This window comes from Lingula anatina, chromosome 4, assembly GCF_051362555.1.
Source record: "Lingula anatina isolate TDL-2025a chromosome 4, LinAna3.0, whole genome shotgun sequence".
Classification (NCBI taxonomy): Eukaryota; Metazoa; Brachiopoda; class Lingulata; order Lingulida; family Lingulidae; genus Lingula; species Lingula anatina.
In genome coordinates this window covers 18580329-18601457 of record NC_141770.1, presented here as the reverse complement: position 1 = coordinate 18601457, position 21129 = coordinate 18580329, and the positions used below count along the sequence as shown (strand labels likewise).

General features: G+C 36.0%; 3 protein-coding genes across 9 annotated transcripts in view; 2 read left to right on the top strand and 1 right to left on the bottom strand.

Annotated features, from left to right (window-relative positions):
* The window catches only part of LOC106162227 (solute carrier family 12 member 6), a 29166-nt gene extending 25301 nt beyond the window's left edge, over positions 1 to 3865 (top strand). For all 6 annotated transcript variants that reach the window (XM_013539437.3, XM_013539436.3, XM_087010772.1 and 3 more), the window contains one exon: positions 208 to 3865. In XM_013539437.3, the coding sequence (XP_013394891.2) occupies positions 208 to 299 (92 nt within the window). In that variant the 3' untranslated portion in view covers positions 300 to 3865. The remainder of the gene's footprint in view (positions 1 to 207) is intronic.
* Positions 3144 to 9186, bottom strand: LOC106162228 (NAD-dependent protein deacylase). 2 transcript variants are annotated; one of them, XM_087010773.1, is made up of 9 exons: positions 9004 to 9186; positions 8308 to 8466; positions 7705 to 7803; positions 6896 to 7022; positions 6481 to 6568; positions 5766 to 5819; positions 5322 to 5445; positions 4753 to 4883; positions 3144 to 4297 (listed from the first exon to the last, which is right to left on the bottom strand). In XM_087010773.1, the coding sequence occupies exons 1-9, from the start codon at positions 9169 to 9171 to the stop codon at positions 4222 to 4224; spliced, it is 1026 nt and encodes a 341-aa protein (XP_086866899.1). In that variant the 5' UTR covers positions 9172 to 9186; the 3' UTR covers positions 3144 to 4221. The 2 variants fall into 2 exon arrangements, with proteins under 2 accessions (XP_086866899.1, XP_013394893.2); XM_013539439.2 differs by having other exon boundaries at positions 4753 to 4868; positions 9004 to 9185.
* Positions 9187 to 10970: 1784 nt separating this feature from the next.
* On the top strand, positions 10971 to 20052 carry LOC106160695 (uncharacterized). Its single transcript, XM_087010957.1, has 9 exons — positions 10971 to 11215; positions 14764 to 15418; positions 15723 to 15926; positions 16303 to 17001; positions 17354 to 17597; positions 17920 to 18025; positions 18502 to 18670; positions 19059 to 19195; positions 19512 to 20052. Exons 1-9 carry the CDS (start codon positions 11195 to 11197, stop codon positions 19674 to 19676), a joined length of 2400 nt encoding a protein of 799 aa, XP_086867083.1. The 5' UTR covers positions 10971 to 11194; the 3' UTR covers positions 19677 to 20052.
* Positions 20053 to 21129: the final 1077 nt, after the last annotated feature.

Here is a 21129-nt window from a genome sequence, read left to right as displayed (position 1 = left end):
GAATTTCTTGATTTTGATATAGAAAATGTGTATAATACGTCTCCTATGAATGATTATTCGGAACTCTAGGATTTTAGTTCTCTTATTATTATTATTATTATTATTATTATTATTATTATTATTGTTTTTGAGCACTGTATGTTATGCCAGAATACAGTTCTTTTCATTGCTACATCATTTAACTATTACACTTAACTCCTCCCCCAGACATGGAGTTCCTGGAGGTATTAACGGAGGGTATAGACAGAGTGGTCCTAGTCCGGGGCAGTGGCAGGGAAGTGATCACCATGTACTCATAACAACTGTGATAGGCTGACTTACAGGGTGATAGTGGCAGCAGCCAGGGTGAGGAGGATAAAACCAAAAACATCGAAAAGGACTGATTAGTGTCAGACGAACAAAAGGAAGGTGTCACAACGCGTAGTGGTGATTACTGTTAAAATCCAAAATTTTAATATGAAGACAACAAGAACTTACAGTGATTTCTGGGGAAAAAGAAAAAAGCTGAAGACAATGTAAAGTTACTGCAACTCCGTTACACTTTTGATACTTAGGCAGACTTGGAGGGTAAGGGCACATTTTTTTTTTCTGCTTGGCCCCCCTCATGAAATCTTGGATCCATTCATTAGTTTATTACATATAGAACCATTACAGCAACAGACACTGTATATTGTCATTTTACCATCCAAGTATTGAACTTTGACAAAAGCAGGATGCCTGCATCATCAGATAGATTCACAATAGCATTGTTGTGCTATTGTAACAATAGTTTGAATTCATAAAAATTGGTTCCATCTGTGAGCTTGGTTGCTAAAATGGTCATGCCAACCTATATAGTAGCATTATATATTATTACAAACATTTTGGCTATTAAGCTACGTATATTTATAGTTTAGAAAAGTATTGAGGCCCAGTTTGAAGAGTATAATTTGATGAAAACATCCTGGTATAAAATATTGTTCTAACGAAAATAAATTCATTTGTGGCTTTGTCATTTAGGCAATATGTGTTTGAGACAAAAAAATTACGTGGGACTCATTTGACATAGGAGTTGGAATTATCAGTAGATCTGCTAGCTTTTTTCAGTGCCAAAAAATAATGTCCTTAAACTGAAATCTAACATCCCCTTATTACACTCAGCTCAAAGTCTTTGAATTGTTTTAAATTTTTTTAATGTACACCCATTCAAAGCCAGTATAATTGCATTGGTTGCTTCCCGAGGGCCTTTAGAAAAAGCCTTTAGACCCAGCCTTTAACACTCTACTGGTATAGTATTCCATGAATCTCTCACAGCAACCAGAAACATTTTTGGTTATCTGGATTGAAATTCAAAGATTTCCTTTTTTCAATAATGCTGTTGTCATACAGGTCATTTTAAAATTTGGGGCCAAAAAATGTTCTCATAACATGCCTTCTTGCAATAAAATGAGTGAGGAGTGACGACGTACATGGCCAAGTCATTTACCCATAAAATTTTGTGATTTCTCTTTTAAAAAAGACATCAGTATTATTTTACCAAAAAAAGACAACATTTTAATGAGACATGTCACTTACACTTTGAATTCATTCTACCCCACACAGCAAAAGATGAGAAAATTGATTTTTTTTTCTTTGCAATTTTTCCGGTTGTATTCTTAAAGCCTGCAAATTTTACATGATAGTTAATTTTGGAGTGCTTTCAAATTTATACAATTCTTTCGTACCCTTCATTAAAAGGATGAATCAACATAACTTGAGATGCTTTTAGACAAAAATCAAATTACATCTGGTATTGTAGATGGTATGTATAGAATATTAATGATAATTTCATATCAGCACATTGGTTGAGATTAAAAGGAATGTGGCATTTAGCATTTTAAGGTATTTACATGTTTAAAGCAATAATAACTCTTCGTTTCGGCCAAAAAATGAATTTTCCTGGAGTAAACAACAATTTTCCCATGCTTACCAATAGTTAATGAATCCATTTTTACATTCAAAGTTAGTCCCTGGTTTTTTTCTAAAAAGTTGGGTTTTTTGTTAAAATCTCTTAAGAGATTTTAACAGAGTATAGACATCAATGGAGGTCACGTGGTCTAAAGACAAGTTCAAATATCAGAATAAAAGCTATAACTGCTGTTTTTGTGGTAAAACAGAATATATTATATTTCTATGAGTTATTCACAAGGTTTTTATTGTGAAATATAGGTCTCATACAAAGAGTTATTATGCCTTTAAGCATATGTCCTAGTACAAAGGAATAAGAAATAGAAGACAGTGCTTGTAGTTAATTGTTTGCACATATTTCATTCATTTTGTGGTCAAAATGTTATAATTTCTTTGAAGACCACTATTTATGGAAACTTGATATAACCCACCAACAATGTATTAAGATGCCAACTTTTTTACAACTTCCCCAAGATTAATGCATTTGTGTTGAATATATGGGTGAATGTAATTTATGAATATTTTGCTATATAGCAGTTTTTACCTCAGCAGCCATAGGTTACCCTCACATGAGACTCCACTAAGGTTTAGCTCACTCCACTTCTAAATTTTGTCAACAGTCTTAATAAGCAAATGTGGTAATGAAAGCAATCTGGCAAGTACTAAATTTAAGCAAAATTGATTATTTATTCGCAAACAATGTCTATATGGCAAGTTCTGTTCACACCATAAAGAATGCTTTATAAGGTACTTAAATTGATGAATTCTTAACTAAAGATACTTAAACAAGATTGAAGTATGGCAATTAAATATCTTTGGGACAAACAAATTTATTATTTGTCCATGGTATGCATACACCTGCTGTATTGCAATGAAGACATTTCTGATGAAATTTTAGTTTGATTCAGAGCCCAACTTGTGGAACCTTGTGTGATAGGAGCCATCGAGACAAATCTCAGCCAATCTGTGAATTTCCAGTTTTCTAGTTGTGTTGCTTGTTTTAAAATGTAGTCTATGCTAGTGTCATTGGCACAAGGTGATTCTAAGTCAGTAAGACTGTGCAATTATTTGAAAACTTTGTGAACTTTCTCTTAATATTTGAATGTTATTAGGTGATATATAATTTATTGCAGAATTATTTTGAGATCATTTAGTTTGAAGTTATTTATTTTCCAAACTAATCAAAATTAGACCTTGAAAGTTTTTTCCTTACTGAGTTTATTAAAAAAAAAAAGAGTTAAATTTCTAGGTCAAATTTTAATTAGATTGCATGTTTTTCTGTATGTGTGATGTTTGTAAAAGTATTTTAAAGCATTTCAGAACTTAGCCTAGTTGCTTTTTGAAAAATTAAATATTGAATAATATCAAATGAACACAAGCATGCGCTACTTAATATGAATATTGAAGTTGCAGTTTTATGCATTTTATATTTCACTGCTGTAGTTCTGTCAAGTTACCTCAAGGTTTACATGACTGTGAATATCCTTACTAGAAAATGTGACAGCATTGGTCATTTTCATTTATTTATTTATTTATTTATTTATTTATTTTCAGTAGACAAATCATTCTACTAAGCAAACTTTCCAATATGTTTTAGAACTAAAGTTGCAAATCATTCTTTTTAAAACAAGAAATTTATCAGTCATAGAATAATGCTAACTGGGAGGTTAAGACTTTTCTGCCCTTTTCAGTTTTGTCATTTTACAGATGTTGAAATGTGTTTTCTAGCTACCCTTAAGGAAAATACTTAAGACAAATAGTGACAGTTTTTCAGTGGATATCCTGCAATGCTGCATTTTCTTACAGAATATGTCACAGCATCTTGATTCTGGTATTATACATAAGCAAGCTTGTAGGTACAGGGTAATCATTTGCTTTTAGGCTTTTTATGCATTGTTAACTCTTGCTTGAAGAGGAAAATAAAAATATTTTAAAGAAATGTTTGGTTAGTTCACGAATGCCTTAATCTTTTCAAAGTTTCCAGTGTCATAATTGTACTAAGTCTTTCCAAATTGCTGCCATACATTTGAAGTACATGTATATTTTAAAATGTTAATAATAAACAGGAAAATTACATTCTTGGGTGGGGGGAAAACTAATACTTACAATGCATAATAAACTTTCACCATAAAAACTTGAATTGGATGGTGATACCTTAATAATGTAAAGTATCTTAAATCATCCATAGAAAAACTTGACATCATAATCAATAGATTTTAACCATCTCTCCACACGTGTATTTCTCAAAAAATAAATTCTTTGTCCGACTCAGCACTTTTCAAATTGAGCTGGTTGCTATGTAGCTGGTTCATTCTCTGTGGGGGCAAGGGCTTGAGGTACATTTTCACCTGCAGGCCCCGAGAAGTGAAACCTGAAACAAAGCATTCAACATTTACATGTGACTGCGAACCTTCAAACAGACAAGTTTTCACACTGGAGGAAGGAAGGAATCTTCATCTACAGGGATGTTTCATGTTTTTTTTTTTTCAGTAGTAATCTCATATTAAAGGTGATGCCCCTGAAAAACAGCATGGCTGCATCACACACACACACACACACACAAATGGGATTTTTGGTGCATTGTTATAGTTTAAAACCTTTTATTGTTTCATTTTACAAGCGTTTAAGCCAGATGAAAGCAAAATGGAAAAACGGGGTCATGACCTATAAGAATCAACCACACAACCTTTGACCCAGGGGTAACCGCTAACTCCTAGCTTTAATAATTGAAGGCCTTTCTCTTTTCAACTTGGCTCAGATGGTAAATAGATATAATAACTTGAGGGGCAGAATGAAGAACACATTGCTGATTCTATCTTCTCTTACCCAAATGAGTCTGTGGCACTAGTTTCTTCTATATTGAATTCTGCTACGGGCACACCTCTTCTGGCCACCTGGGGGGCAAACATGGCTGCCGGGTACACAACAGATGAAGTTCCTACCTGGAAGGGTAGGGACTGAAATATTATACTACAGTGACTTTTTATGTGAAGGTTTTATTTCTACATACAAAGCATATTCACATAACATTGCAATAATTCAATACAGGTATGTCCAAAAAGTAATTATAATTACTTTTCTAAGACATGAAATTGTGAAATAAATATATGTACTAGTATATAATAGAAATCAAAATTCTCAGCCACAGCAATTCCCTCTATGTCAAAAGACCAGTTCCCATATTGAAAAACTTAAACCAAAAATTGACTTTGACATCATCACAATACCAGACTGCTCACTGTTAACAATTTTTTTCTAAATCTTAAAGTTAACTTCACTGAACGTCAGTGAATATAAGAGAGATGCAAAGGAACTAAATGAACAAAATGTAACTACCTTAAAAAATATTTTACAGGGAAATGTAGATGAATGTCTGGAATAGATATGTAACCTACCACTAAACACAGATCACAGCTATCAAGTTCCTCCTCTGCCCTCCTCATCACATTCGAGTCCAAACTTTCACCAAACCAAACAACATGCGGACGTAATAATCCACCACAATCAGGTTTTTTACACCTGAAAAAATGTGTTTTATCATTAGGAAGTCATTTTTGCAGAGGTTAGTTAAAGGTGTAATTACAAATTTGGTGCAAACTTGCTTGGACAAATTTTGGAATGGGAACAATTCATGCAAAATATAAATAATGAAGACATGAGAGAGAGAATTGGGTTGGGAAGCACAGAAAATTACTGACTTTCAGAAAAATATTATTTGACAGCATTAATAATGATTATTATTATTTATATTTTTATCTATCTATTAATTTATATGCAGCAGTTTTGAACTAAAGCACATGGGCCCTTTAAACTTTTGGCAACAGGTGGCAGCTCTATACCTAGGAAGCTGATCCACTGGGATCCTAGCATCTTCTGCCTCAGGATCAGGAGCCCTGAAAGTGGAAGCTATGTCTATTGTCTTTGCCTTATACTTTAAAGGGATAATAACTCTTCGTTTTGGCCAAAGAATGAATTTTCCTGGAGTAAACAACAATTTTCCCATACTAACCAATGGTTTATGAATCCATTTTAACATTCAAAGTTAGTCCCTGGTTTTTTTCTAAAAAGTTTGGTTTTTTGTTAAAATCTCTTAAGAGATTATAACAGAGTATAGCCATCAATGGAGGTCACGTGGTCTGAAGACAAGCTAAGATATCAAAATAATAGCTATAACTGCCGTTTTTGTGGTAAAACAGAATATATTATATTTCTATGAGTTGTTCACAATGTTCTTATTGTGAAATATAGATCTCATACGAAGAGTTATTATCCCTTTAATCTACTGATCACTTGGACCAGCAACATTTAATGTCTTGGCTCAGTGTTGTATTTACTGTTGTAAGTACAAATGCTTTACCTGTCATATCTAATAGACTTCAAGAAACTACTAGTCCCAATAAAAATTTGCTAGCCCAAAGATTTTATCAACAGACAATAGACAATAGAAAATATATATCTAAAAATGGAAAAATGCCAAATAATCTGTTCACACAGGTACAAGATGGTAAAAATGGAGTTTATTTGTCTATGAACAGGACTATTTCACTTACTAACCCCTTCCCCGCCAAGGCAGAACATATGGGGCTATCCCTGTTATACTGAACATCTCCACACTGAGTGCATCTGGTTTTGAATAAATTACCTGAAAACAAAATTAAAAACATCTTCATACTTAAAGAACTTATTTCATATTTCGCAATTGATTTTAAGTTATCCAAGAACAAGAAGTATGTGAATCAAAAAGGAATTTAATATATTTAGCAAAATCATCTAGATGCAAAATGGATGCATGATTAAAAGATGAAATTTTGAGAAAATTGGAAAAATAAACAAATTAACTGGTAAAAATTTCCATTTGTCTGATAAGTTTTAACTTTGAAAATTTTATTTATTTATCTATTTATTTATTTATTTATTACTTTGCTTGTCCCAAACCATATCTACAGAATGCAGACAAAACATACAGTACCATGCAACTCCAGAATGTTCTTAGAGCCAGCTCTCTTGTGAAGTTCATCTATGTTCTGTGTGATGATGACAACTCTCCTGTTTTGTTTCTTTAATCTTTCTTCACACTCAGCTAGAGCCAGGTGAGCCTGAAACAAGCAGGCAAACAAACAAACAAACTAATAAACAACATTATTTAAAAGCTAGAGAGCAGTCAAAGAGTAAGACATCCATCAAGGAAAATGTCCATCAGTTTTGATCTTTAAACTTTTCATTATAAGGAGATCCAGATTTTGTTAAAATTGAGAAAAAAAAAACTTCATATGTTTCTTGACTTACAATGGAGTTCTGTTTCTATATTGTGTCTGAGTATAAGTTGAAATACACCTTTTAAAATAAGCATCTTTTTTAGCAAGTCACTCACATGTAGTAGTACAGTACTTAAGTCATAATATGAAAACATATGGCAGTAACTACTACTACTACTGATATGAGCATAAATAGGATGTCACTCACAATTCATATATACACAGCATGAATAACAAAAATCAAAACAAGGATTTGCATCATGATCCATGGAATCATGGGACTTCAGCTAAATAAAACCATTATAACATAAGGAACCCTAAACTTCACTGGCAAATTTTTGCCTTAATCAAGAAATGGGGAGAAGGGATTTTTTTTCTTTTTTTGCTTGATGTCTTTCTGGTGATGTAAAATAGTCTTTCTTCTGATCTAAGTTACAACTGGTGTGAACAGGCCATATCTACATCTCACTACTCAGTGGTGGTACTGTACAAGCAATTCCAATAAATTAATATCATCATTTACCTTGTTTGGCTCCTTAGAGGCCATGACCTCTCTTCTGTAATGATAGAACTCCCACACTAATGACGGATTTTTGCGGAAAGCATTTGGAGAAGCAAGATCCTATGTGATTAAATAAACATATTTTAGTAAATAAATTGCATTTACCCAATTTTATCAAAATTTTAATATACATGTATAGTGGGTAATCTGATGGATGTTAAATGAATAGGATCTTTTTTTTACATTATGTTAGAAAAAAATCTTTAAATATTTTTAAAAAGCAAAAAAATAAATAAAATGCCACAGTCTTTACTGCACATTGTAAAATGAAACTATAGAAACATTTACATGAAAATATTTTTCCTTAAAACAATGCAATAAAAGTCTCTCTTTTACAAGTTATCGGTTTATTGACTTAGGATAATATACTCTAATGAGGCGAAATGTCATATACCATATTTTGGACATGTTTGTGAGGATTAATCTAAAAGTTTCATTCCTTTCCGATTTTACCAGCATTCCACCAGACTTGGCATATACCTGTACTCATTATTTCAACAGAACTTAGTGCCACCAACTTATTATCAAAAACCATCTGTGGAGAAGAAAAACAGGTGGCATTACCTGTGCTTGCCATCTCCTCCAGAATCCACCTGCACCCCTAAAAGTGGGCACCCCACTCTCAGCACTTATTCCAGCTCCTGTCAACACAACAATGTGAGATGCCTTGTCAAAGTGTTTCCTGAACTCTGCCATGTCTGAGCTATAACGCTTGGAACCACTCTAGAATAAAAGTCAATATAATAGTAGCAATCATAGTCAAGTTACCTGGAGTTTCAGAAATTACTGGGAAATCTATGTTATCAGCGCAGCTCTGAATACATGCAGAGTCATGCTGATAATAATTAATCCAGAGGTCAGTTTTTAGGAATCTTCATAATGAAGGGTGTATGTGTTAAGCATGTCCGCTCTCAGCAGCTATTTCTGAACTGCACTCATGTAGACTATGTGTGGTACTTATGCAGTGCATGGACCCCCACCCCACTCCATTTACACAAGTGTATTGTAAGTCTTTTTTTTTTTTTTCTTAATTCTGTTTTGTGGCGACTTCGATGAATGTCGCTGCATACAAAGGCCAATATATTAGTTTTGGGGTGCATATTGGTAACCTGTTTACCACTTGTCCTAGCTTACGATCTGCTAGGTTTTTTCTACTTCTTTAACTGCACTTACATTACTAGTACTTAGAACGTTAGCCTAGGCGGAAAGACTTGAGACTCTTGACCGCCTCACGAGAGAGTTATTTTCAGTCTAACTAACCATTTGGTCCATATTTGCAACACTGCCACCGCCTAGAAAACCAAAAGATGCTCCTATGCAACCGCGTATACCACTCTGGAAGCCTGTCACAACCTTACAGGACCGAAAAGACGAAAGTAACATGTCAAATTTCCTACATTTAGAAAGCACCTGTGCTAAATACGTCATCGAATGTTGTGTAAATATGGTCAAATTTCTCTCGGGGAGAACTGGAGGTGAAAAAGGGATGTTGCATTCATTCGAATTTTGCGTATAAAGACAATTTGTCGATTTTATCAAATTTCTTTCCACTCAGTCTTTTCCCTTTCTTTCCTTCCGTTATATGGTAGGATCACAATAATTAACTCTTTACATAAAGCAAGTTCCGTGCTTGATTGATTTTTTTGCGATTTTTACTAAAACTTAGTTGTTAAAAAGCTGATCAAACCCAGAAATAACATAAGTGGCAAAAATGGTAGATGGATTTCGTTGCTGGACGAGAGGAAGACTCACTTTAGCCTAGGGAAATGAAATGTTTTGAATAGGCCTAAATAAAGAATGAATGGATGAATGAACGAATGAATAAGGTGAGGTTCACATCAGAAATTGAAGGAAAACCTATGATATTGTGATGAATTCCGTTTCATGGATATTTCGAAACAATAATTCGCCCTCGATAAGCCTTTGAAATAGAGGAAATATAATTTTTTGAATAAGCCTAAATGTTGTGAATAGCCCTAAATGAATGAATGAGGTGAAGTTCATATCGGACATCGAAGGAAAACTCATGGCATTGTTATAAATCCCGTTTCATGAATACTTCGAGACAATAATTCACCAACTATGCCTTTGAGAAAGACTTTGTTTTCAAACTGAATCAGACGCTCATGCATGTAAACTGCAAAACCGAGTTTCCAGTGCAAACAATCCTACCTAACGATCCCAGGGTAACCAAATATCCAGAACAACACCAATTAGATCCTGGTCCGGCCATAAATATAGCCTACTGATACCAATCTCTAATTAACTATTTTAAGAAGTGCTAATTTTGGACTATTTAAACTGAAAACACCCGTCTAAGGGGGTTAAACAAGGATACCGCATTGTTTTCAAACAAATTAAAAGATTAACAGTAATTGTGCCATTCTTTTTTTCTCCTTTTGCCTTTTTTAAATTTTCCACTGCACCCGGCCCGATAGGCCCACGCGTTTCTTTCTTGTCGGCCATGGTTCCACAGTTTCGCCTCATATCACATAAAATAACAATTAATACTAATATTTAATGATTAAATTCAAATGAATGTACATATAAAATACGTAACTGTTTTTCTAAAACTCTATTTATCTATTTCTTCACAAATTCGTCGTCTGCACTATTAGTATTACAATTACCTCAAAAATGTTAATGATAATCTGGTGTTTTGGAAATACTAGAGTGATGCTTAAATTTGTTAGAAATCTAGTTTTTAGATGATTAGCCTATGTTTTATGATTATTCATGTGACTATTACATTCTTGAATAATCTTTCGACAATGCAGAACTTCCAGACAAAGGCCAGTATAAATGTCTGAGGCTATGAAAACTCTTCATACTTCTTGACTGCATTTTTGTGAAGGGAAGCTTTCTTTTAATTAATTTTCTAAGAAAACAGTATAAAAATTATCCTTAAATTTATTTTCATGAGTTAAGCACTCCTGTGTTTAAGTATTATTATCATTCAAACACGGTGAGATACATGTAAATTTTATTATCTTTAAGTGTAAAATACCACTAAAGACAATCCAATTCATGTCACTTTTAACAGCAGAAGTCGAAATACATGCTAACGTTAAAAATTAGTTATATCAGTACTACATGGTCCTTTTTATTTGACTCATCGTGGAGACAAACCTCTCAGTTTCCACAATGTTTGTTGGGAAATGACACTTGTTCAAAGACAAAGGTATTTGAATTTAACACAATAATTGCCGAATGACCTCACAACAACGCCAACGCCGTTCACCACACGCGGAAGGTCGAGACGCTATAAAAACACGCGGTATCGCGTTCAAGCATTAAACACTTCTTGAGACATTCGAGACGAACACAGAAACAGAAACAAGACAGGTCACAGAAACTGCTGATACAAAGCGGCTGGCACGGTTGAAGTACTTTCATTCGTTTTCAGTGAAGGAGACGCCTGTGATAGAATTAAGCCTTTTCCCGGTTAAAGATGATTGGGCTTTGCAGTGTTGTAAGTACAGAGTTTCTACCCATGTGTCATCTACATGTAATTATATATTTTTGAGGTACTGGAGAGAGAAAGAGAGGCAGCTGGAGAGAGAGAGAGAGAGAGAGAGAGAGAGAGAGAGAGGGACTGTAAATTCTATAGCGTATAACCTAATATTAACGACAGGTAAATTATGCCTCGCTCCAGTAATAGGAGTAATATAGCCTCGGTGGATGATCTAACTCTTTATGGGGTCAAAACCAAAAGAAAGCCGAAGAATGAAAATGAGGTGTATAAAGATTCGTTTATAAGGTAGCACAGTACCATTTATAGTGGGATAACGATCAGCAATTTGCCTCATTATCACGGGTCTATACATACAGTTTGTTTGTTTTTCTGGTAATATGCCTATGTCAAGTTGATTCGGCAATAAACTATACTACTACTATACAGTATAAAGTTGCCCGTGTATAGGAATAAAAACAGAGAACCAAATGTTTTAAAATAGTTTAGAGTAGAACCACATGTCCTGTCAGGTCCAATAAACTAAATGCAATAAACAGACCGAAAAATAATAACGTAACACTTTTGCCAACCTGCTATAAATGGGCCCACGACCTCATTTAAGTCACGCGGATGCTTATTTGATTAAAAGCACAACAACAAATCCAAAGAGATGTTGACCTCATTGTCATAAATTGTAGACTCAGAAATATTGGAAAAACGTTAAATCATATATGGGTTTAGTGTAAGCAGGAGTAGGAGTTACTTTTTAAATCATTTTAAGCTTTCCATGCGATGAATCATTTCCTCACCATCTCAAATTAGTGGTTTGAAAACGCCATACTTAAACCACACTGATCGCGCAGTGTACTTAATTAATTAATTACTTAATTGCAAACATAATATTTATCCATTTTCATTAAAAAAAGACAACTTCTTGGATATCGCAACTGCCGTTAATGTCATAAACGTAAAATAATAATTGATTAGCTTGGTTTAACTTAAACAGCAAGCACATGTATGGAAATGTATTCATTATTGTATCTCGCGACAGGAGACAGGAAAAAAATGCACCAAATCTCTCTTCCGAAAGTCAAGGAACGTAAGTCAAATCACAGGGTTACCTGAGGTGTAAGAAAAAAAAGACATGGCAAATTCTTTGTTTTCATTTCAAATAGTGGTTTTGTAGGCACAGAAGAGGCCAAAACAAATAAAAGATATTTTAACCCCTGTGTATTTTCCAATGGTCTTTCACTGTGTTATGCCCGGAGTTGGCTGTGAAGATCCGGTACTTGATTAAATCCGGTGTCATCAATCTTACTGTCACCAAGTGGGTTCCCCTTTATTTAGCCTTATTTCCTGTGAAATAATGTTCGGGTATTAGTTCAAATTTTCTATCAAGACTAGGGTTTTCTTTAATAACGAATTGCGACACAGATATTAACTTTGTAGGATAAATTCAAGTACAACGTTCAATAAGAATTTTTTGTTAGTTTGCTATTGAATTTCAACAAAGTCACAAGAACAATTTTGAACATTATATATATATATATATATAAACATTATATATTATATATATATAAAGAAAAATACAATCATGTAGAAAACCTAAGATTGTCTAAGAAGGTTTAATAATTAAAAAAATAAAATAAACGGAAGTACCGGTAAGGTCTACTAGTTGGCGGTGGGCAGTGAAAAAGCACTTGACGACACAAACTTCCTTATCATTCCAAACCAGGGTCAAGATTGTTTAAGCATTCGGCTAACGCACTGAACGAACGCACGTCGAAGACGTGACGCATTCAGAGATAAAGAATTCGGACATGCAAACAAACAGCGCGTACTGGGCGTTATACTCGGTGGGTAATATTGTAATCATTGACCCTGTCCCAAACACTGGGCAAGACGTAGCCAAATAAGACTCCCACACCAAAACGTACAATTTAGTCATAAAACGAAATGGTGGTGGAGTTCATTAACAAGGGTTCGTAGACTTACCAACTCACACGCGATATAGTTTCTCTGTTTTGTTTAACTGAATAGCAAAATTAAATCAAACAATTTAGAACCACATGGGATCGCATAGCCTGGCAGGTCATAGCGAGAAAAGTACCGGCTATAATGGAAATTGTGCCACCAAAACATACAAAGCGCTCTGGTGGACGATGTGTTAAACATTTTATGAAAAAGAAAGACAAGTTAATACCGGGGCAAGTAATTGCTATATTGGAAATTGTGCCACCAAAACATACAAAGCTCTCTGGTGGACGATGTGTTAGACATTTTATGAAAAAGAAAGACAAGTTAATACCGGGACAAGTCCATTTCCATTTCAGCTAGGAGTGTATCACTGTAATCGAATACGAAAAACGTCAAAGCCAGTTTGTTTCCCAACAATCAGATACAAGATGCGATAACGGTATTTAAGGATTTGAAGAATACGACAGAATGCGTTTTTTTTTCTTAAAAGCCTTGTTGTGGAACGGATTTTGAACAGGAATTAAAAGATTAAAAAACAGCTTTATTTCAAACAATTCTAAGAAAACCCAAATTTTAAATTTATTATTTATTGTGTAACAAAAGATATTTGTAGATTTTAAATGGAGTAGAAGAGGAAAGCTTTTTAGGGGGGAGGGGGTAGCTCAAGAGAGAGATAGGGGCTAGCAATATTTTAAGAAAAGTTGGCAACAGCTCAGTGTTTATTCTTTTTTAGTGGAGCTGGGTAGAGGTGGGAAGAATGTGGACGACTACAAGAGAGTCGTCAAACAGTTTCAGCCGTAAAGGTCAAATTGATTAAAGAATTAGACAAATATTTTGTGACACATATCCTGTCTTGAATCTGGTGTACACGTCTATAAGTATCAGAGGATAGCAGCATGTCGCTGTCGTGACATAGGTCATGTTTAGTGTTAAATCTAACACGTTTAAGATTAGTGTTTGTCATCGATAATGCCTTCCCCCCATGGAAATTAACTTGTGTGACTGACGAAAATGGGTGGCAAATGTAATTTTTTTTTATTTCATTATTATTTAAAATACTTGGCATGTCCAAGCCCAATTTTTTGTGTTTACCAAAAAATTAAACTTATAGAGACACCATTTGTACATGTAGTTGGTCATTGTTTGATTAATGCGCGTCATCAACGCCCCTCATAGATAAAGTTTTAGAGATTCATGCCTGCGTTTGGCTTTTGTCAACTGAAGTGATAATAAGTCGGAAGGTGATAGAATCCCACTTCCTCGATTCGATTCCTCCTATGTTGTAATTACAACACCCAAAAACATAACTTCCTACAATAGTCAACCTTAACTGTGTACAATTATGGAAGAATTGTAAATAATTATAAAAATCCTCCTCCTGTTATTATTATTATTATTATTATTATTATTATTATTATTAGGATGCTTAAGGAAATTCATTAGATTGGGTTTTAAAAATTTATCACTCTTTCATAACGAATATGTACATTCCAACTTGTAATTGCAAGAATAAACATTATTATTATTATTATTATTATTATTATTATTATTATTATTATTATTATCAAATATTTCTATTTGATTTTTAGGTATTATGTCTGATCCTTAGTGACCCAATCACCGGTGCCGAACAGGAGAGTCGTCTATTGGGTCCTCAGGGGCGGATCCTCTTTCAGCCACCTCCAACTCTCCCAACCTTCTCCGTCGACGACAACGGCATCCCCATCGGACCCCAGAGCCTAATGCTAGCCGAACCGCCAAGTCCGATGCCTAGTTTTCTTCTCCTAAAGCCAGCGCACCCGCCAAGCCCCGCCCCGGTGGGGCCACCAGGGGTCCGTACCCAGGATCGTGGTCCCTCACCACCTGGGACTCAGCCAAGATTTGGGGGAGAAGATGATGATAACGCGACAACTCCCCAACCTAGACGAAGACACCATCATCGGCGTAGAGGGCACGGTGAACGGGGATCCCGGCATTTAAGCAGAGGTAGACACGGTTTGCGGTTCAGAGGACCCCCTGTTCACGCACGCGCCGGATCCACGGAGCATGCCCAAGCTGCACCCCCGGGGCACCGACAGTCTGGTCCTCCTGGTCTTACTCTGAAGGGACCAGCCGGTTTCTACCGTAGCGCTGGGGCGCCCAGTGTCGCGGCAGGCCCACCGCGAGAGGGAGCCTCTGTAAGAAGCCCTGCTCCGGCTAGTCTCACTGAATTGGAGTATCTGCAAAGGCTAGCTCTTCAGCCAGGTATGGGATGGATTTATGAAGTTGGGAACGGGTGCATTTTTCTTGTTTAATGAAGGCTGTTACCATTTCCTTCTCCCTGAAAATTATTTCCCAACACAAATGTTGGTAGATTTTTAAAATGCTTTATCTTGTCTTTTACATTTTTGTTTCCATTTGATCTTTTTTTACTTGATTTCTTTCTGCGAAAACGTTTCACGCCTTTTTCACCCATCAATTCTTTTCAATTACATAATTGTCTGCATTAATTAGTAGCCCCCCTGATCCAGCCTATTTACAATAAATAAAGGTGACCTTTTTCGTACAGGAATGACCCTGGACGACCTAAAGCCAAGAAGCAGGCCTGGGACTAATACACAACCACCCAGAAAGACAACAGTCGTTGCACCTAGGACACGCCCACCGAGACCGACACGTGCAACTGCACGTGCGACGACACGTGCTACTGCACGCGCGACGACACGTGCGACTACACGTGCTCCGCCGAGAACTACAACACGCCAGACCAGAGGTAGCTTTTACTGCTACATTTTTGAAAAAATAGAAAAATCGAAATTTGTTTCTGTCGCGACTATCAAATCAAGGAAACCAACTGCGTTCGAATGACCAGTATGTGTGAGCAATGCACAGTAAAAGATTTGCAAGTTTTGTGGTACATTGCACGAGTGAATGCAACATTGATTTAACAATGATTTAACAATGATTTAATAATTTCCATTCTCTAGATATCTGCTATAAGAAATGCGTGAGAAAGGAATTCCTAGAATGGTTATAAATGACATTTAACAATCATGTAGATTAAATAAGTGGCAAGCCAACGGCCTAAATGCCAGGGAACATTACACGTTTTTATAACGGTACACGAATACATTATTTTTATCTTTCAGTGGAATCATCCAACTGTCGCAACACCTATCCCGATAGCAAATGCGAGTCGTGGGCAAGAACAGATCAGTGTAGAGTCAATCCAAGTTTTATGCTTGAACACTGCAAGAAATCGTGCAAAGTGTGTACGGGCGGTGGCGGCGGTGGGTCAAACAACGGCGGCAATACCGACCAAGGCAAAACCGACAGCGGTGACTGTGCCGAGAACAAGCACCCAAACGACCAAGAATGCGAATACTGGGCTCGAAGAGGAGAATGCGAGGCAAACCCGAGTTGGATGTTACAAAACTGCCGTAAAGCCTGCAAACCAGAGGACTGTGGTAGTGACAAGGCGTGCGTGAACGATTATGGCGACGACGCTCAGTGTTCTCGCTGGGCAAATCGTGGAGAATGCGACAACAATCCTAACTGGATGTTGGAAAACTGCCACAAGGCCTGCAACCCCAAATGCGTCCAGAAGGACACGGACGCCTGCAGCAAAGATGGCTGCCGTAAAGGAACATGTAAAAACACCTACGGAAGTGACAAGGATTGTAAATGGTGGGCCATGGATAACCAGTGCGAGACCAACCCAGGCTGGATGTTGGTGAACTGCGCCAAGGCGTGCAAGTGTGAGGAAGAAGACAACGAGACACCGCAGCCAGGAGGAAAGTGCAGCGACCCGGACGGGTTTTGTTTGCAGCTCGGGAGACGTGGAAAGTGTAAGTATAACAGCACTTACCTAATGGAAAAGGGGAAACAGGATAGTTAAAGTGCAATGTAAAAATCGAGTACAATTGAGGCATTGATCGCATCTACTTTAAGAACTATACATCAAATAACGCAAGAAAGTTACACTGTGAGCAGTTAAATTTTTGTCAACAAACGAGTTCATATGTTTTAGAGACAAACACCCACTCCTGAACGTTTAACAAACATATCTACATCCACTGTATACAGTAATATCACAGCATTGCTACGCTGGTAAAATTAGAATATATAACCCTGCAACACTGGTCACAATAAAAAACTCCACGTGTCAAGTCAGGTCAACTATGGTTATTTCTCCAATAGGCACATGTGGTTATCCTTACCTCCAAAACAACAACCTTCAAGTACAGCCGTCCACCAACAACAGCCGGCCCCAGCCTATCATCTGGGGGCGGGAGGCCAGACCCAACACGTGGCCCTGGCAGGCGTCCCTTCAGCTTAAAGAGGGCTACAGTGGATACGGGGAGGAGATTCGGTGGAAGCACCAGTGTGGCGGTACGCTGATAACCCCGAAGTGGATCTTGACGGCGGCGCATTGTGTGTATCAGTAAGTTGAGATGACTCTCCTCTGTCATACGTGCCTATTGCTTCTGTTATAGATTTTATTTGCTTTTTAAATAGAGTTACAACAAAAATCTCAAACCGTGGAATCACTTTAACCTCAAAGTTCTGTATTTTTATGCGTGTTGTGGCAGATTATTTAAAGTCTATTAGGGTAGAATAATGAAAAAAGAATATTACAAAAATATTACCGATGTTAAGGGTAATCATCAAATCAATCATTTACCCAGATCCAAATATAAATATGGATAAATGAAACTTTTTAAGACACTACAAATTCAGAAACCGCTTACATATTTCTCCAACAGACCCGGCTTTGATAACCCAGTCAACTGGCGAGTGGTCCTTGGGGAACATCGCATCAGTCAGGACTCGGGCAAAGAAGAGATACGTCGAGTAATACGCATTATTAAGGTAAGTTCAATATCTACAATCTGTCACGACAAATTTAGGTAAATTATGGCATAATAGTTGAAAATTATTTAAAATTGAGGTGCCCTCATCTAGCGTCCATCTGGACTTGCCTGTATCATTATATTCTGAATATTTATACTATTTTGATTTCGGACTGAATGTATTTTTTCTACAAATTTATTACAAAGTCGGCAAACGGTGCGGTTTTGTTTTAATTTAGCCTGGTTGTATGAGAGAATGCTTTCAATAAATGTTACTATTTTCAATATCTGGAGATGTTATCCACTGACAGTATGAAAGTCGCTTAAGTATCTCAAATGTACAATTCGCTTTTTTGGAAGTGGAGTCAGATGTAATGATACGAACCTTCTTACAACCCCCCCCCCCCCCCCCCCCCCCCCACACACACACACACACAATCTGCTCTCGCCTGTATCACAGTATTTCGTTTTGAAATTTTTCCATTTCGATTTCAGCATCCGCAGTTCTATTATTACGGCGGTGCACGCAATGACATCGCTCTGTTAGAACTGGACTCGGATGTGCCGCTTGGTACCTACATCCAAACCGCATGTCTGGCGTCCAAAAATCAGTGTTTCCACAGGAATCCTAATTGTTTCATCACAGGATGGGGAGCTACATTAGGTAACTATCACATAAATTAGCAAGGTGTGACGTATCCGGTTTCGCCGTTTGTTTTGGAGGGATGCCCCGTTTTTTTTGGATTCTGCGAAACAGAACAACACATTACAAAGTCGATTGCTTCATTAAATAAAATAAGACTTAATGACATCAAAGTGGTTGTATTGATATTCAAAGGCCCTTTATTCTGTGTAAAACTATATTTCCTGTTGTCTGTATGACAGGAGTGGGAGGTATCAGAGGGTTATTGACTTCCTTCACGTTTTTCTTTACTATTTATAACAGTTGTTTCCCAACAACCAATTAAGGCATTGGTAGTGAAATAAATTCATTTATTCAAATTAAAACTAAAGAACACGAACATTGCAAGATATGTCATTCTTTTTTTCAGGTACCGGAGACCCCGATGTTTTGAACGAAGTGCGTATGGAAGTCCGCACCAAGGCGGAATGTGTGAGAGAATGGAGCGCCAACAGGATCTTTGACACACATATCTGTATTGGATATGGCTACCAGAGTGCATGCCATGTAAGTGCTAATAAGTACTAGTAATTTAAATCATTGCATAAACAAATAAAATAAGAAATAATTTAAATAATAATTCACATTTTGGGACTAAAGCTTTTCATATTACCATCTGCAGCAAACGATGCCTAATGTTGGAAAATTATTCGGAGGATGAAATATCCGATATGTACTAACATTTTTCTGCAGCATCTTCCAACAATTTCAAACTTTGTTACCAATTAACAACAGTCCAGGCCAGATTTATGAAACCCATTTAAGTTTTTTTTATAATAGCACAATTTAAGCCACTCAAAGATGTCCTTTTTTAATCTAATAGGGCGATTCCGGAGGACCATTGGTTTGCAAAGTTGGTTCTCGTTATACTCTCGCTGGAGTGACGTCATGGGGGCCACAGGGTTGCCAAGGACAGCCTAGTGTGTACACGCGAGTCTCATCCTACATTGACTGGATTACAGATGTGATACGTCAGCTGACCTACTAGAAATTCTAATACCTGTGAACTAAACACCAAACGCAGTACATAATTGGACTTAACATATGTTATACAAGAGAGGAACATTCCTGAAAATTAAGTTTGTGCCAAAGTTCCATTATGAAAGATATACCTGGTCAGCCTCTCATAAATGTTAGTTTTTAAGCACTAAGAAAAAGATTAAGAAGCAAATATGAACCCATATGTATACACATTCAAAGCTTTTATGTGCCAAAGATATTTTTTAAAATAACAACGATATAATTTTATTAATGATAACAAGAAGAAAGTTTAAGTTGAAAATATTTTTACGATAATGATTTATCGTTAAGGTATGTTTTGTAAGAAATAAACAATTGTGAAAAATCATAATACATAACTTCAACTCTGTTCGTTTACACAATCCCCAACATAAATATTTTATTTGAAATGACAATAAATTTAAAACAATACATGCCATATTCAATTAAAGAGCATGGAAAATATTCTACACAGCACTAATAATTTAATATAACCTGCAGATACATTTAAGTAAACAAATATCTTTCACATTTGAAAAAAAAATGGCACTGCTTACTACCCTTATACTATCATATTAATTTTGATTTTAATGTGGCATATATGATTCAGAATAATTCAGTGCAACACATGTAATTACAATGGCAACCACTCATATTTTATACAAAATAGAAATAGATATAACTTCAACTTTGAATGTTACAAAGTATAGATACATGTTCATTTATACAGCAAATATTATTCACATGTACATTGCACATCAATGGGATCTGTGAGATGATATCAGACCCGAAAATATCAGAGAATACTGAGAGATGGGTTAACTTTTTAGTGACAAGGCTGAAACTCTATGCACCAGGAATGTTGTCTTGGAAAGTAATAATATCATGCCGAATTTGCACTGTTGTGCAAAAAACTATAATTTTACAGAACTGAAGAGGAAATAACAACAACAACAACAAAAATCCATCAATAAATTGTAAGCTTTTATTAAACTGCAGTAGCTAGTCTGTCATCATATTAACTTGACCCTCTCTGAAAACAGTGCAAAATCTCCCTTGACTTTACGCTAAGGCAAGAGACTCTGGGCCATCTCAGATGATCCTCATTAATTAACACAATGTATGCCACTTGCCAATGAGAACAGTAGCATAAACATTGGAATCTATGTTTGACATGATGATTCCCAGTCATGTTTGGCATACATAATAATATTCTTTGTTAAAATTGACAAGAGCTTGTAGCAAAAAATAAAGTAATATTATCCTATATGCTTTTGCATACAAACTGTATTGCAAATATCAAATTCTCTATAATTACGCCCTTGTATTAAAGTGGTAGCAAAATTCAGCAATTTATATCAGAAAACATTCTTCACTATATTTGTACAAGTTATGAGGGAAAATTAATTTATATAAAGTTGTACGTTTTCCCTTTCAATTCT